Here is a 16,887-nt window from a genome sequence, read left to right as displayed (position 1 = left end):
TAACCCTGTCTCTCTCTCTATCTAAAATACTATATAACCCTGTCTCTCTCTCTCTCTGTCTAAAATACTATATAACCCTGTCTCTCTCTCTCTATCTCTCTAAAATACGATATAACCCTGTCTCCCTCTCTCTCTCTCTTTATCTCTCTAAAATACTATATAACCCTGTCTCTCTCTCTATGTCTCTTAATTTGAGCCCAAACACTTTCTTCTTCTCTCTTTACCTCTCATAATTATAGTTCTGGATCATCCCGGACGTGGACGATGGATGGGACAGTTTTTAAGTCCGAGACCTCCGGAGAGGACGATTTTTTCGTCCGAGTTGACGAAAACCGTCCCATCGGTAGGTCTCGGGACGAATTTCCGCCCCGATTCGAGTCCAACTCGCGGACGGGACGATTCTTTCGTTGTGGGACGAAAAAACCATACCGTCCGCATCCCTGCACTATACTCATAATAACTCTCTGCATACATCAGTCTCTGCCCTCTATCTCTCTTACAAGATTCTCTCCTCCCTTTCTCTCTCTGCCTCTTATCTCTCTCTCTCTCTCTCTTCATATAAATCCCTTCAATGATATATTACAGTTAAGTTAATCATTTTTTTCTAAATAAAATCTGTTCTTAATTTCTCCTCCTCGCGAGATATAAATACCGCCGATGAACAAGCTCGTGGAGTCTTCTCCTCTACAACTGAATTGCACCGAACGAGGCTCGGCGGAGGGAAGATCGCGATGGTGAAATTCTCGGCGGAGGAAGGGGAGAGCACGCGCAAGCGCCGCTGCATCGTCGGAGACGAAGACGGCGGCGCCGGCGACCAGATCGAGGCCGCGCGATCTTCCGCGGCTGAATCTACGTTAATTCAGCTTTCTGATGGTATCGGGATTGCGATCTCTGACAGTGGGAAGGTATTGGGTACGGCTTTCGTGGATCTGGACGCGTTTGAATGCCCCGTTTGCTTCGAGCTCATGGATTCTCCGATATTTCAGGTTTGTGTTCGTCATTGATGTGAAGTCTATCTCTTTTTTATGATTGGGGTCGTCTCTGAATTTTGATAGAAGTGTAATTTTAGCGAGCGTTTGTTAAATTTATTTTTTCTCCCGGAATTGGTGTCTCATTGGATATCTGAAATTATGATGCCGATAAGGGTAACTTTGAGACTTTAACATTGATGGTTTTAGGTTTCTCGATTTCCTTGTAATTTGCGTTCATCATTGATATGAAGTCTACCTCTTTTTATGATTGGGGTCATCTCTGAATTTTGATATAAGCGTAATTTTAGCGAGATTTTGTTTAATTTTTTTTTCTCCCAGAATGTGTCTCTTATTGGATGTGTGAAATTATGATGCCGATAAGAGTAACTCCGAGACTTGAACATTGATGGTTTTGAGGTTTCTCGATTTTCTTGTCAGTACAGTGCTAATATATTTCAGGTTATCGCAAATTATTTTATAGTTCACGATGATCATTATTCTGAACCCATGATTGCGTTCGCCATTAAATATCGGGATCCGCATGATTACATCGACCTTATGTTGGATTTTTTCTCTTGGAACTGGTTTTTCTATTCATTTACGATGAGACGCGAAATGAGTCATGATTGAACGACATTATTTTGCTTTATAAGTTGTCCCACATTACGCTTCAGACTTGAATTGATCCCAGTGTTTGAAAGTCAAATGGTTTTGAAGTTCTTGGATTTCCTTGATCATCCATGGCTATGATTTTCTATATGAGTATTATCGAATCATCGTCATTTTGAACCCTACCTCATTTGATGAATGTATTCTTCCAAAAAATTCTGGCATCCGCATTATTGAACTTCATTCTATAGCTTCATGAGATGTCCCAAATTAAGGTGAGAAGAGCATGATCGCCATGATGTAGAATGGGATAACATCTAATACTTTGAAATTGTCATGATTTCAACTGTCTCGCTTTCCCAGTCCAACCATGGCTAAAATGTCTAGACCATATTTGCATTAATTGAAATTTTTGAGCGGTAATTATGTTTCGATTGTTTCTCCTTTTTTCTGTGAACTGATTCATTTATTATGGGATGACGGGGCTCAACAAATTTCTTAGATTGAAGAATCCCATTGTTAGTGACCCTGTTCGTGGCTCTTTGTAAGTTTACAGACCATTCCGGGTAGATACCTCAGTTCCCTTCACACCATTCCTCCATCTTTGCCAATATTAAGATTCTATCAGTCATAAAGTTTCCATGGAACTGTAGCAGTGGCATTATGCTAAAGATGGATCTTGAAGTTTATCTCATTTTACTTCAAGATTGTGTACAAGGAAGAGTCCTAAAACAAAGAAGCGGATGCATTGTCAAGAAAGCCATAGTGGGTAGAACTCAGGATATTCTTGTTTTCTGCAGTGGAAAATTGTTGGCCCTCGAATATCATTTTTCTAATGTTGAAGTACAGATGAATTGTGTAGCCTACTCACTTCAGTGAGATGATTTTAGGGTGGAAGAACTGACATTTTAAGTCCCCGTTTTATGAATAGAATGTTCTAAAACCTCATAACATTCTCTTCTTGCACCTCTTCTTTCTTTTTGTTTAACTGAAAGATCCCGGTGATATTAACGTTTATTGACAATATCTGATACGATCACCACACCCCTTTAGGGGTATCTTAGTCTTTCTCTCCCTGCATGGTTCCTTTGAATATGTTAGCTATCATCTGAGGAGGACATCTAAGAATAATGAAGTGAAGTTGAAATCCCTGTATGTAGCTTGCCCTTTTTGCCACCTCCTCATGTGCTCCTCCCTCCCTGAGATCTAATATGAAGCTTGTGGATCTTATCTGTTGTAAATTGTGATTGATCAAATCCAAATGCGATGGATACTGATATCTTGAGTGAGAATGAGGGAGAGGAGATAAGATATATCGATCCAGAAATGAAGTGGAAGATAAATTCAAAGGGTAATCTTGCTGAAGACCCTGCAAAACAATCACAATCGTAAGGGATCACAGGGGAATTATGAGACCTGCCTAGAGGAGAGTGCATTGGGAACATCAATGCTTTGATTCAATTACTCTCTGCTCTCTTTAAGGGAGGGCTGCCCTATTTAGAGAGAACTACTAACAAAATAACCATTATACTCCTATGAAGAGATCAGAGATCCACTCATGGTCCCCTTCCCTGTCTCGTCCTAGGTTGATCCCTATTCCTCTAATAAGAACCTAAATCAAAGTTCCTATCAAGATCCTACCCTGTAGATACATCTAACCCTGTAGATCTTGTCATTTTAACTAAACTGTGCTTCAAATGATTAATACTTGGAAAAAACTTATTTGATGCTCAATTCTTGAGAATTTGCTGTCACCATTCCATTGACAGGAATAAAAGTACTTTGCATACGCAAATTCAAAATCTTTCTTTGTGAAGGTCTAGTCGGACTCAGTAACCTCCTGATCAGAGTTAGGCATCCTTGACGAAGATTACTAAAGGATGATGACTTGTTGTCATTCTCATAGTCACTCATCGTTGACTGGAATGACAATGGTGATTCTGCTATTGTCTTCTGACAGGGTAGAGCTCATAGATGGGTCTTTACAATTAGGAATGATGATCGGATGATAATGAATCATCATCATCCTATCATCATTCATATCACTCACCTATGCCAAGTTGACGGTAAAAGTGATGAATCATCATTGCCCTTATCATTCGTCCATTGCAGGATGATGATGACAAAGCAGTTATCCTCACTCGTCCGTGATTAGGAATGCCTGTCACAATTTCAATGGTGATTTTGTCATCATTTGCCAGCAAGGTAGAGCTGGCAGAAGGTTGCTTTAAAACTAGAGATGATGACGGGATGATGGTGACAGTGACAACTCATCATAGTCACCCACATGCGACGACAATAATGATGACAAAACTGTGGATGTCATCGTCCGATGAACTCTGCACATGATGCTTAATCCATCTAAAATGTGGGATGACGTCTGTCGACTGAGGCATATATTATACATTTTTTCAGTCATAGGTCAATCAATTACACGATATCAGAATTCAATGACTCGCTAAATCAACCATGAACTTCATCTTTCTATTGCTGCTTCTGAATTCGCATTCGTAATGATGATCTAGTGTCAGAACGGGCACGTCACATGCTCTTCCTGCTTCACTAAGCTTAGCAAGTGCCACACCTGCTCGGTCCCTCCGAGCCCGACCCGCTGCCTGGCCCTCGAGAAGGTCGTAGACTCTATGAAGCTCGCCTGCCCTTACGCTAGCCTCGGCTGTGGCGAAATCATCAGCTACTCGAAGAGAGAATCTCACAAAGAAAGTTGCAGCAGAGTTCCCTGCCATTGCCCAATCCTCTGCTGCAGATTCTCCGGGCCTGTTTCAGAGCTGTTGCTTCATTTGGGCCGTGTCCACGGCCCGCTTATCGCCGACTTCTCCTTCACTTATGACCAGTGGTTGGCTGTCTCTTTCGATGGATCCGGCCGCCATCACCAGTTTCTAATAGCCGATGACGGTACCCTCTTCATCATTCTCTTCAACTCCGGTAGCTTGTGTCTGGTCAGCATTGGGCCCAACTCTCTTAAGGAGAGGTTCTCATACAGGATGAAGGTGAAGAGAGAGAAGAGATGGGTGGAGTTTGAATCAGTAGTGGGAGTGGTTCAGAGGGCAGAAGATTCATTTCCAAGTGATTTCTCTCTCTTGGTTTCTCCAGAATTTCTTGATGAGCAGAGTATGCTGATGATGGAGGTCCTTGTCTGGCGCAACAAGCTGCTATGATCTCTCTCTCATGATCCCATCAGATTTGAATATGATTATGCATTTCCAAGTGATTTCTCTCTGTTGGTTTTTCCGGGTTTTCTTCTTGAGCTGAGTAAGTTGATGCTCGAGGTCTGTCGGCCAGAACAAGGCTATCTGATCCCTCTCTGATCGCATCAGCTGTCAATATCATTATGAAGATCAAGGATTAGATTATTCTTTAGCGATGGCAATGGCAGGAGATTCTGTGATACTCAAGAAGGTATGAAAAAGTGTGAATATTGTATATTTTACCATATCTTCAAGCCCCATGATGATGTAAATTATGCTGAATTTACTATTGATTAATAGACAAGAATGATTGTCATCTTTTTTTCTACAAAGGTGATTTTTAACATTCATCTAAGACCTGTATTGTAATTATGTGTTGATCTTAATGAACCTCGAGCAACTCCTGATAAGTTTTTAAATTTTGTCCCAAGAGAAACATGAGAGAGAGATGAGCAACTTATGGGAAAGAGAAACATGAGAGAGAGATGAGCAACTTATGGGAAAGAGAAACATGAGAGAGAGAGATGAGCAACGAGAGACAAGAGAAACATGAGAGAGAGAGAGATGAGCAACGAGGGACAAGAGATACATGAAAGAGATAGAAATGATACACATAAAACAAAGGGGATGAGAGAGAACAAAAAGAAAAAACCACCCTGTAATTGCACAACAGCTCATGATGCCGAACGTCGTCGGGGACGTTGTCCGAGGGGTGCCGAGAAGATGCTCGGATACCAAGATGATGTTGGAAGTCGTCGGTGAAGTTGTCCGACGGGTAGATTCCCTAAGGGAAATGTAACTACATGATGCAGTGTCAGAGGCGGATGTACGTGTGGGCCCTGACTGGGGGGGTTTCTCTGAGCTCCAAGACGGGCGACCGGTGCCAATGACGGTGACCTTCTGACCCTCGTCGAAGTGACGACAGCAACTACGGGGTCAAGCAGAATAATTCTGTCGGCGCTCTCACATTACGGATGGCCTCGACCTGTAACTAGGAATTCAATCGACTCGTAGTTTTGAGGATATAATCTCCTACCTAATCTAATCCGAGCGCGGTGGAGTGCAGCCGACAATATACTGAAGAATATACTAATACTAACGAGTAAAAGAGGGGATGATGTACCTTGTTGGTGGCGTCACTCGTCGATATAACCGTCAGTGTGATAGCCGGGCGGGCAGGTGTGGTGGAGGCGTGCTGGAGACAAGCACGGCGTTGCTCGACAGGCGGCGGAGTCGCGGTGCTGGAGCGTGACGCGGTAGAGGCGACGACGAGGAAAGAATGAAGACCGTAGTGGCGTGCGGTACGGCGATTGCTCGGCGGGTGGCGAGGCGGCGCGAGGGCTTGACAAAGCGGCGAGCGCTGCGGCTCAAGTGGCGGCAGAACGACTCCGGGCGCGGAGTGGTCGCAAGCGTGAGCGGTGGCAACAGCAGCTCAACGACACTCGGTGGTGCGCGAGTGCGTGACAGCGCGTTCGGCCGCGGGAGGCACAGAAAAGGCGTGTGCGGCAGCGGCTACGGCAACTTCGAGCAATGATGTCTCGTTGACTGTGACGTGGGCACGTTCGTGGCGTCCGAAGACCAGTCGTTGCCAAGTGGTTAAGCAGCCATGCAGCAAGTTGACACACACACACTCGGGGGGGTTTGGACGGCCGACGGCACGCGTGGCTGGGTTCGTCGCTCAAGCGGTGCAACACCCAGCCGAGCGATGCTGTCGCGTTGACCGTGGCGCGAGTACTCTCGCGGTGCCAAAGATCATGCGACGCATGATGTTCGTGTGCTGGCTGGCGAGAGAATCCGAGGTGGAAGGGTGGTGGCGTTCTGACGTCGCTTCCTCTTCCCGTCTCACAAATAAATTTAAGTAATAAAAATATTTATACCTAACCTTGTATTCTAATTTCGGACATAGGCATATATATTATATGTTCAATTTAAGATATTAGCATCCTGTAATACATTTTTTTTATGCTCACGTAACCAGGCAAATGGGAGGTGGGTATTTGACCTTTCTTAATTCTCAAAAGTCATGAAAACCTTGACATAATTATTGGGGGAACTAATGAGTTCTTCTTTTGGGGGACGTGGATGTTATTCTTTATTATTATGTTTATCTCCTTTGTCAATGATTAGCGATAAAGATACAGATAAAGAGAGAAATAGATGCAGAGAGAGAGATAGAGATGAAGATATAGATAAATAAAGAAGGGATATGTGTAGGATAAGTAGAACTAATAAGAAGATGGTGACATGAGATGGTGATAATGACCACATAATAAGGATGAGACAAAGAAGCATAAGAGGGAATACGTAGATAGATCAAATGAGAGTAAGGGAGAAAAAAGATAAAGGATGATGTGGGGAAAGGTGGTAATAGGAAAAAAAAAGTACATAGGAGTAAGTGATATAGAGTATAAGATGATGCAATTGACTTTTAGAGTTTTGTATTTTGATGCAAAAGAAAAGAAAGTGATGTGATGGAGGCAATCTAGAATATGGGTAGTGATAACAGAACGATATGAAAGGGTCTGATGATAAGGATCTATGTGTGTGTTATCAAAAATAGATTGATCAAAATTATTTTTATAAGCATACTTGGAATTATATGAATTTTTGAGTATTTTTAATCTTTTCTGACTTCAATTTCTAAATAATTTTTTTATTTGGATTAGAATTCTTCCTCATGATTTTGGCATTATATTCAAATATATATCATTTTTTAAATTCAAAAAATATTTTTATAAAAACTTTATGAATTTTATGGCTCTTTAATTTTTCAAAATTGAAGGAGAGAGAAAATCAGAGTGCTAAGAATGATCCTACTTCAAATCGCGATATCCGACAATCTAGAAGGGGTTTTGGGCTGAAATTTGAAGCAGAACTTCCTTTTCCCTGTCGCTTTCATCCATATGTTTGATATATAAAAGCCTGGAAGGTTTGTAAAAACTATCTTTGAACACACTTCCTCCTCGAGTGCCTGATTGATAGAGAGTGAGGGTTTTGAAGTCCCATCAAGTTGTTCTTGGTATCTTGAGTGCTTGGGAAGATCAACACAGGAGTAGAGAGGCTGATACACATCAGGAAAATAACTTCATCCCCAAGAACATAAGAATCTAAGGTTAGTATCTTGCCTTACATTGGTTTCTCTCCATGACATCCCTTTTGTTAGATCTACAACCTCTTCTCCATATCACAACCACCCATCCATTCTTCCATCATATCCATCAATTATGTCATCATTAGTTCTTCTTCCACCATTCTATTTCAACATCATGTATCCACACCCACTCACATCTATTCACCCACCTCATCATCCTATTTTCTTATTCGTCTTGTACATCCATCTTACTCTCTCATTTCCATTTGATCTATCCACATCCTCCTACCTTATCTGCATCTTATTATTCATATCATCACCTTGTATTCATCACTTCACAATCCGCTATTTTATACATATCTCCTCTCACCTCTCTTGAATCATCATCTAAAGAGTATTTAAACCCTAATATTCATTCCCTGTGGAGATAACCCTTGCTCCTCACATACTGGCCAAATTATTTCATGAGTACGTATTATAAAGTATTATTGATTAACTCAAATAAAAATGATGAATTAACACCCTAAATATGAATCAATTATATCTAACATAGGAGACTTCTTCTCCAAAAGATAACTTCAATCATAACACGTCAAATTTTAGGTACATTTAATGTATGTTCCAATCAATAAATAAGCCTTTTGTGGTTTTGTTTTCAATGTTTTCCCGTGGTTTAAATATTTGAGAGTGATATCTGTGTTTTGTTTTGGATTTCCCCTGTAGAATATATTTGTCAAATTTAAATTAAAGCAAATGAAAAACTACATCTTGAAGATATGATAGACACCAAACTAGACAATAAAACAACATAAGTATAATATAGTTAATTAACTAAGAGTATCATTCCAGGGAGGAAGTAAACACATATGACATTTGGATTTTTTTTATTTTCAAAAGGCGCAAGCATAAGCCAAAAAGCATTATGGGTACCATGGAGGAATGTAGAAATCTCAAAACAGACATAAAGCTACATCCATAAAGAAACAACAAGATTATGATAGGCATGCAGAGTAGTTCAAGGAAAACCTGTAGATCATCAATTTTACTTTCCATAAAAATCTCACATTTGAACCATTTGAGGAACTTTGGTAATAATTCAGATTCAAAATAGGAGGTCATCTGATGAAGTACTGATCAAGCTTTTGGTACTTATGATCCACAAAAAAACAAAACAGCATAGATAATATGATAACTTTGATGAGTTGGCAAAATTTGGCTAGAGCTCTAGAAAAATAATGTATTGGACAAAAATTACATAACTGTTATTGTAACCAAATTACAGAATATGACTAATAAAATTAGGGGAAAGGAGCAGGGATGCCACATAGTTTATAAGGTCATTGGAGAACTTTGTCAGTAATATATGGTAACGAGATGAATGAAAGTTTTTATACAGCAGCCAAGTGGGTAAATGATACAAGGTTGATATGAATTGAATGAACAGGTCTATTATGGTTTATAATGGAAAGAGAAAGTGTGCATGTAAGTAATAAATGTCAATGTTTCCCAGAACCTCTTTGGTATTGTATGATACTATCATAGAAACTGAAACTGGTCCAGGCATTAAATAATTTGGAAGATGAAAAGAGAGACCAAGTATGGAGACACGATGAGAATGAATCGTCTGATAACAATCCTAATCTCGTCAAGACAAAGAATCATAGGCACATAATCAATAAAAAAGATGAATGACAAGCAAACAGACTTATGGGATTCTTCTGAAGAACGAGTTATATAAAATGGGAGAAACATAGCGATCATCATATCAGAAGCAAAGGGACACGACTGGAAAAGTAGAAGAGAATATCATATTTCTGGAAGAACAAGAGGATGTCAACAGAAAATGATGAATGCGCATATTTTATTATAGATTCATTAGTTGAGAATGAAGGGCCCACTGTGGATGATAAAATTACAGATCCAGACCCTTCACATCAGATGTTTCCACAACATCCACTAAAAAAACCAAAACCAGAAAGGAACACCTTCACACAAGTGACCCTTGGAAAATAAAGGAAAATGGTTATTAATATCATGTAACTTTTAAACTTAAAGAATTTGGTTAACAATGAGTAATAAAAAAAACAAAATAAACACCAAAAACTTCAAAAAAAATGTTACCATAGTAGATACAGATCCAAAAGTTATAATCAGAACAATTCTACAACCATTCTCCTCCAATTATAAAAAAGCTTTGATAGACCTGGAATCTAGTTGAGTCATAATATAGCCTAATCAGTTCAGAGCGCATCATCACCAAATCTTAAGATCTCTGCCAAATTTATCAATTACATTCACATAGAAAGCATTGAAATCGTCATGGATGAAAAGTGATTAATTTCTCAGATGAGGAAATTATGGAAATGTCTAAAAATTTTGAGAATTCAATCATTGGTAAATTTGTCTACAGAAGACCTGACCTCAGCTTGATCTATAATGAACTTAAAAAACCCCAACCTATTTCTAGGAAAATATGTTCAAACTTTATATGAAAGACATGTCTTATTGAGATTTCAAAACAGAAAGGATTATGAAATAATTTGGAACACATCTTTATGGAAATTGTGCCAATACACAATCAGACCTTTCAGATAGATGCTATTTTTTATTTTTAAAAAAACTTTTTCTAAAGCAGTGACAAAAAGAATGAGAACAGAAAAGTGAGCAAATCAGAGGCATACCCCCTCATATCATAGGGTATAAAGAACAGGTTTATGAGATCAAAATAAGCCAAAAGACAAGGATTTTAAACAAATTGAAATTGTAAACGTAAAATATGTAAATAAAATAAAAAATGAAAATTACAAAAAAACAAAAATAACAAAAAATGATAAAAATTAGAAAAAGCAAAAATCAAAAATAGTAAATTTTTTTATAAGAGTTTAAATTATAATTAAAATAATCAAAAAAATTATAAAAGTTAAATTATATTTAAAATAAATTATAAAAGTTAAAATTATAATTAAAATAAAATGAGCTAGCAAGTCTTGGGTGTGAGGCTCCGACGATTGAGAAATCCTAATCTGAGTACTTAGAGGCTTGGCCGATTGAGAACTCCTCAGCTCAGGCCTTGGAGGCTTCGCCAATTGAGACCACCTCCGTCCATGGGTGGGTGTGAGACATCGCTGATTGAGAACACCTCAGGCCTTGGAGGCTTTGCCGATTGAGAACACCTCGAGCTCGTTTACTCAGGGTTAAGCAAAACCTTATTTTTACAAGTATGAGCATATATACAATATAACCTAAGGGTATTTCGATCGGATAGTTCTTGTAAAAATAAAGTTTCTGTTCTCATTCATTTTGTCATTATAAAATACAGTTTATAGAATTCTAATATAGTGACAAAAAGAATGAGAACAGAAAAGTGAGCAAATCAGAGACATACCCCCTCATATCATAGGGTATAAATTTCCCATTTGGATAGGATTACCAAGTTTACGATGTCATTTCTTAACCCACTGATATTCAAATATATCATACCCATGTTAGGCAACTTCATTTATCATAGATGTAAGTTGTCCAGAATTTCTGTAAGCCAAGCTATGTCAGGGCATGCTTGGAAATTGACATGCCCCATCACATTTGATGCGGAATGGCAGGACACAATCTACGTCTGTTCCAACGTCAATTGGGTGAGTATAATGCAAATGGGAACCAAATGCTTATACGACATTAAAATCAACGAGAAGTATCAATTCGGTGGCGATTGTACTGACAACCAGTGGATCACAGTGAGGGGGTCCTGGGTATCTCACAAGGCTCCTAATGACACAGACATTGGGATAAAGATCAATAGTGTGAGCACGGCTGCTGCCCCTAGTGTGCACACCCTTGAGGGTCCAACCACTCAAGACAATTGTCCTATCTATCTCTACCCTAACCTCGGTAGTGGAGACACATTCGAGAGGTACTAACGGAAGTAAAGAACGTGCAATGGTGTAAGGAGAGTGAACCTGCGGACTGATGCCCGATCCGTCTTGACAATAGTAGTGGTGTTTGGTAACCACAGAGGCTGCGATAATGGAGGCGCGACTGCTTGGCGGCATTGGTAGTTACAACGCGGGTGGTGCACGGGCGCTGAAGATGGATGCAGTGCGTAAGTAACCCTTTGGTAGAGGCAATGCATGGACAAAGGTAGCACGCGGGCAGAGGCAGCACGCAGGCAGAGGTGAAGAGGGGGTGGAGGTGGCGCACGAGCAGAGGAGGCATGTAGGTGGAAGCGATGCGCAGGCTGAGGTGGCGCACATGCGGAGGCAATGCGCGGATGGAGGTCAAATGATGCAGGTTGTGAGCATAAACGACTGACACGGGGCGGCCGATCAAAGTGGGCGTGTGCGAGCAGGACGGGTATAGGCGGGTGACCAGGACGGGTGCGAGTAGTGTTTCAGGCTCAGGGTTTAGGCACATGTAGGGCATGAGCAAGCGGGCGACTGGGCATGCGTGTGTAGTGGTGAAGCAATGACGACTGCAGCAGCAAAGGCAATGGATGCGATAGCACAGGTGGGGGCACAACATGGGCGCCACACCAATAGTTCTCACACCGTCGTGGAAGGTGCTACTGCTCAAACGGTGTGGTGGTGCAAGGCATGGGCTATCATAGTGGTGCGGGTTCACGTGGCAGTGCACCTCATGTGATGGTGCTGAAGGTGCTATTGCATAGATGGGTGGCCGGGCAGGCTCTTGCTGTAGTGTGGGTTTGCACGTTGGTGCGACTCCCGTGCTAGCACGGGCTTGCTACAGCGACGACATCTCGCGGTAAGGTAGCAGGGCACAATATGCAATGCTGCCGCTCGCGGCGTCCAGAAGGGCCGTGGTGCACATGCCACACACGCCCATGGTGGCGCACTAGCTCGAGCGGTGCTCAGACGACGTATGGGCGCATGGGCAGCAGTGCACATGCACAGGCAGCAACATAAGCGATAGTGGCCAGGAGCAACACACGATGGTGCAGCTCACAGACGGGTGGAAGGGCAGCGATGCAGTTGTGACACACATGTGTGGTGGCACACTGGTTTGTGCAATGCTCTGATGTCGCACGGGTGCAGGGGCACAAGTGGTGGCGCATAGGGATGAACAATGGCGTAATCAAGGGCAGCGGCAATTTAGGGTTTTCCTAAGAGGATGCCCAAATTTGCAATTGGAATCTTGTAACTAACTCAAAAAGTAAAAAAATACAATAAAAATAAAATTAAACAACCTTTTTTCTTCTTTTCTTCTTTAACGATGGGTACCCCCCCTCCCCTCTACATAGGAGAGAATATGGTCCTCCCCCTTAGAAAATAAAGGGAAAAGGCCCGCATGTAGGTCCTATGGGCCCTCTAGAGAGGAGAGACCCACTCATAGGCCCACATAGACCCACGCACACCCACACCACACACAAACACATGGCCAACACATAGGCCCAAACTTACAAACACATAGGCCCACATACAAGGCTGTCAAAACAAAAGAAGTCGTAAAAGCATAAACGAAGATAACGCCAACTTCGAGGGGCCCCGTTGACTACGCTGAATACTTTAAGGCCAGATCACTCCTTCAGCCCATACTCCGCGACCAAGCTGAGACCAGTCTTTGGTGCAATATGGTTCCCATCAACATTCCACTATATATATTTAGTAGGAATAGCTCCACATAATCGTATTGTGACCATTGCAAAACAATAGAACATCATTTAGTCATTTCAGGAAAAATCCTGATGCAACCTATACAATCAAGTCTAAATGGGTAAAAAAAGACCTACTCAAACAAATAATCACAAATCAAAACAAGAAACTTCCCTTAGCACCCCAAACCAAATTTCAATGGAAAAAAATACTTTCAATTGAAAATCCTACATATACATCAAAGGCACACAACAGAGGCACATATAGAATATCTTGACCAAGAACTAAGATGGTGTTACTTTTCAGAACACCGCCAGATTCATTTCTTGCCCAAGAGAATAGTAGTGATTCAGAATCAGAAGCGAACAGGAGTACTTCTCGTCTTGGCCCTACTCCAAGCAGAATAAAACCTTTTCTCACTCAGCCATACAATACCACACCCCTAAGACTATTGAAATCATTGCAGACACTAAAACTACAATTTAATTAAAACGTAGAAGATTATCTAGAACTCCTTACCACAGAGGCAGAGATCTAAAAAAAAAAACAGAGGCAGAGATCTCACCAAACACAAACAAAAATGTGGAACATTTTCAACAACCATTAAAGAATGCAACCAACACAATGACAGCAAAAGCATACCGTAATATACACCCACTATGTATAATGAGTGGCATGATTTACAACATAATAATTGATAAACACACTGATATAGAATTTTAGGAGTACAGGGAAAAGCAGAAATATGCTTTGACACAAAAACTACTTGGTCAATACCATAAACTTCAATTAATAGGAAACTTATAGCCCATTGCTATTTTGAAGGGAATGTACAAAGTAAAATTGAATTAGATAATCATTGGTAAATGAATAGTGGAAAATTTTGGTTATTTTGGAAATATGGGATAAATGTACGGATTGCAGATGATTGCTTACCGAGTGTCATAGTGGAGGCGAAGATTTAAACACTCACAACAATTATTCCATTCACTTACGCATCATACCAGAATCAAACTAGATAAACTCTTTGGGATAAATTAGTAAATTGTTTCAGTAATCTGATATAATTTTGAGTTGGGGGAGGGGATATTTTTTATGTAGTTAGGAAGACCTCAAAAAAAAAGGAGGACATAATCTCAATGTAAGGAATGTGAAAGCTTTCAATCAACTGATCAAGGATCTTGATCTCTTCAAGTCCCCACATCAGGTTAACATGCTGTCACGACGTAATGGTCAAAAAGGTCAACAGAGAATTCATTAGTGTCTTGATTTCATAATGATGAATTCTCATGCACATAAGTCACCACCACTAGAATAAGGCTATCTACCTAAACACTATATGACCACTTTTCTGATATTGATTATTGGTTTTCCCATAGTTAAAAAATTAGAAACCCCCCATTTAGATTCCAAGCAATGTGTAAAAAACATCTGCACTTTTTGTATTTATTAAGATTGAACTGGAACATGACAGGCAACGCAACACATACGGAAAATTTTGCCATAAAATTATATTTAAAAAAATGTGTTGAAATCATATAACAAAAAGATTTCTTGGTAATTGATAATCTCAATTTTAGGGGTTTTGATTCATCGTTAGTAATTGAGATTATTCAATAAAAATATATTTAACCGTACTTAAGAATACTTAGTTAGTGATGAGTACAGATCGTCTCCACAGGGAACGATGATTAAGGAACTAATTTCTTATGATAGTGATGATCAACGAGAGGATAGATGAAGACAAGAGTTGAGGATATGAGCTAGTGATATCGAGTAAAAGTACGTAACTTGTATGTTAATTTAACTTAAAGAAAAGGGTAAGTGAATGTGACAGACACGATGATGGATGATGGTATGAATAAGGATAGTGGTTGGATGTGGAGTGGTATGATGGAGAAAATAGAAAAACTAGATAAGATCGTATAAATGAGTAAAATGTGAGTGAAGATACGATGAAAAACACTAATTTGGAAAATTATGATGTCAGAAAAGAAACATCGTAAGGTGAAGACGCTTACCTTTGATCCTTACGTTCCGCCACGATCACGGCGATTTACAAGCTCCCCCTCTTCTCCAATGCTTCTCCCCACACACCCAGGACACCAAGAACACACTTGATGGATCTCAAAACTCACCATCTTTCAATCAGCCTACACAAGTAGGAAGCAAGTTCAAGATAAATCTCACAATGATCCAGGCCTCTATTTATAGATCCGAGGTTATGGATGGAAAGAGGAGGGGGAAGACAAAGCAATGCAGAAAATTTCAGCTCAATGGGAGTTGTAGATCAAAAGTTATGGTCGTTTGAAGTTAAGCCAATCCTAGTCCTTGATTTCATTCTCTCTCCTCGTTAGCATCCTCATTTTCCGTGTCCATTAAAAAGTCAAAGCACCTGAGATTCCACACTTTTTTGTATTCCACTCTAGCGCTTTTCATATTCTGCGCCACTTGTACCTGAAAAAGGACAAAGAAAAAAAAACAAAAGAAAGAGCATAAAAAATGTTTTCTCGAGGACGCACGCCACATCACCTCTTTCTTCTTTTTTTCTTTGTTTTAAATGAGTGGACGTGAGCACACCACGTCACCCTGCGCAAAAAAAAGTCAAAAATACTTTCAAAATTCATATAAAATATAATAAAAGCCAAAAAATATGTATAAATATATATTTTGAGTTAGAAAAAACATATATTTCCAAATTTAATTTTAAAAAATTCCGAAAAAATCATATTCTATCTCAAGAATTATATTATTTTAAAATTTATTGTTAGGAAAATCTCTAAAATGCTGAAAATTTAGAAAATCATTCTAAAAATAAATTTAATCATTTTAAGCTTGATAACATGCAAATATGAGTGATTTAATGCAAATATACATGTAAATAGGATCATATTAAAGTCCTAAACATGCATGTTATCAGTATTATCTAAAATAGAAAAAAGTATTGAATATAAAATAGATAGATTGGAACATGACATTCAAAACAACTGGGAGGAACATAATTGTATTAAGTAATCTAAAAGCATGCACAAATATTGAGAGAAAAACAGTACATGATGTTTTTGCAACAGAATAAAAATATAAATCAGCTAAATGAGGGCGAAAAAACACAAAACACTTCAATTTAGTAATAAATCATAGAGCTGAACAGGATTTCCTAACAAGTATATGAAAAATTATACTGATGATTAATAACTTATGGTGACATGAGTGAAGAAATTTTGGAAAAAATACTAACATCCCAACAAACGATTATCCCCAATACTCTGTTAGAAGTAATAGCTAAAGAAATATCCAGCTCAGACAAGGAAGTGATGTACATTTAGTAGTAAATCATAGGCTGAACAAAAAAAATTTACAAGTATACAAGAAATTTACAAATGACCAATGACTTATGGAGACACGGG

General features: G+C 39.6%; 1 protein-coding gene across 1 annotated transcript; it reads left to right on the top strand.

Annotated features, from left to right (window-relative positions):
• The first annotated feature begins 672 nt into the window (after positions 1-672).
• Positions 673-5,136, top strand: LOC144703151 (E3 ubiquitin-protein ligase SINA-like 2). Its single transcript, XM_078575251.1, has 2 exons — positions 673-986; positions 4,106-5,136. Exons 1-2 carry the CDS (start codon positions 732-734, stop codon positions 4,754-4,756), a joined length of 906 nt encoding a protein of 301 aa, XP_078431377.1. The 5' UTR covers positions 673-731; the 3' UTR covers positions 4,757-5,136.
• Positions 5,137-16,887: the final 11,751 nt, after the last annotated feature.

The sequence above is a fragment of the Wolffia australiana genome, chromosome 5, assembly GCF_029677425.1.
Source record: "Wolffia australiana isolate 7733 chromosome 5, ASM2967742v1".
Classification (NCBI taxonomy): Eukaryota; Viridiplantae; Streptophyta; class Magnoliopsida; order Alismatales; family Araceae; genus Wolffia; species Wolffia australiana.
Note: the sequence above shows the minus strand (reverse complement) of the source record. Positions and strands in the feature narration are given on the sequence as shown.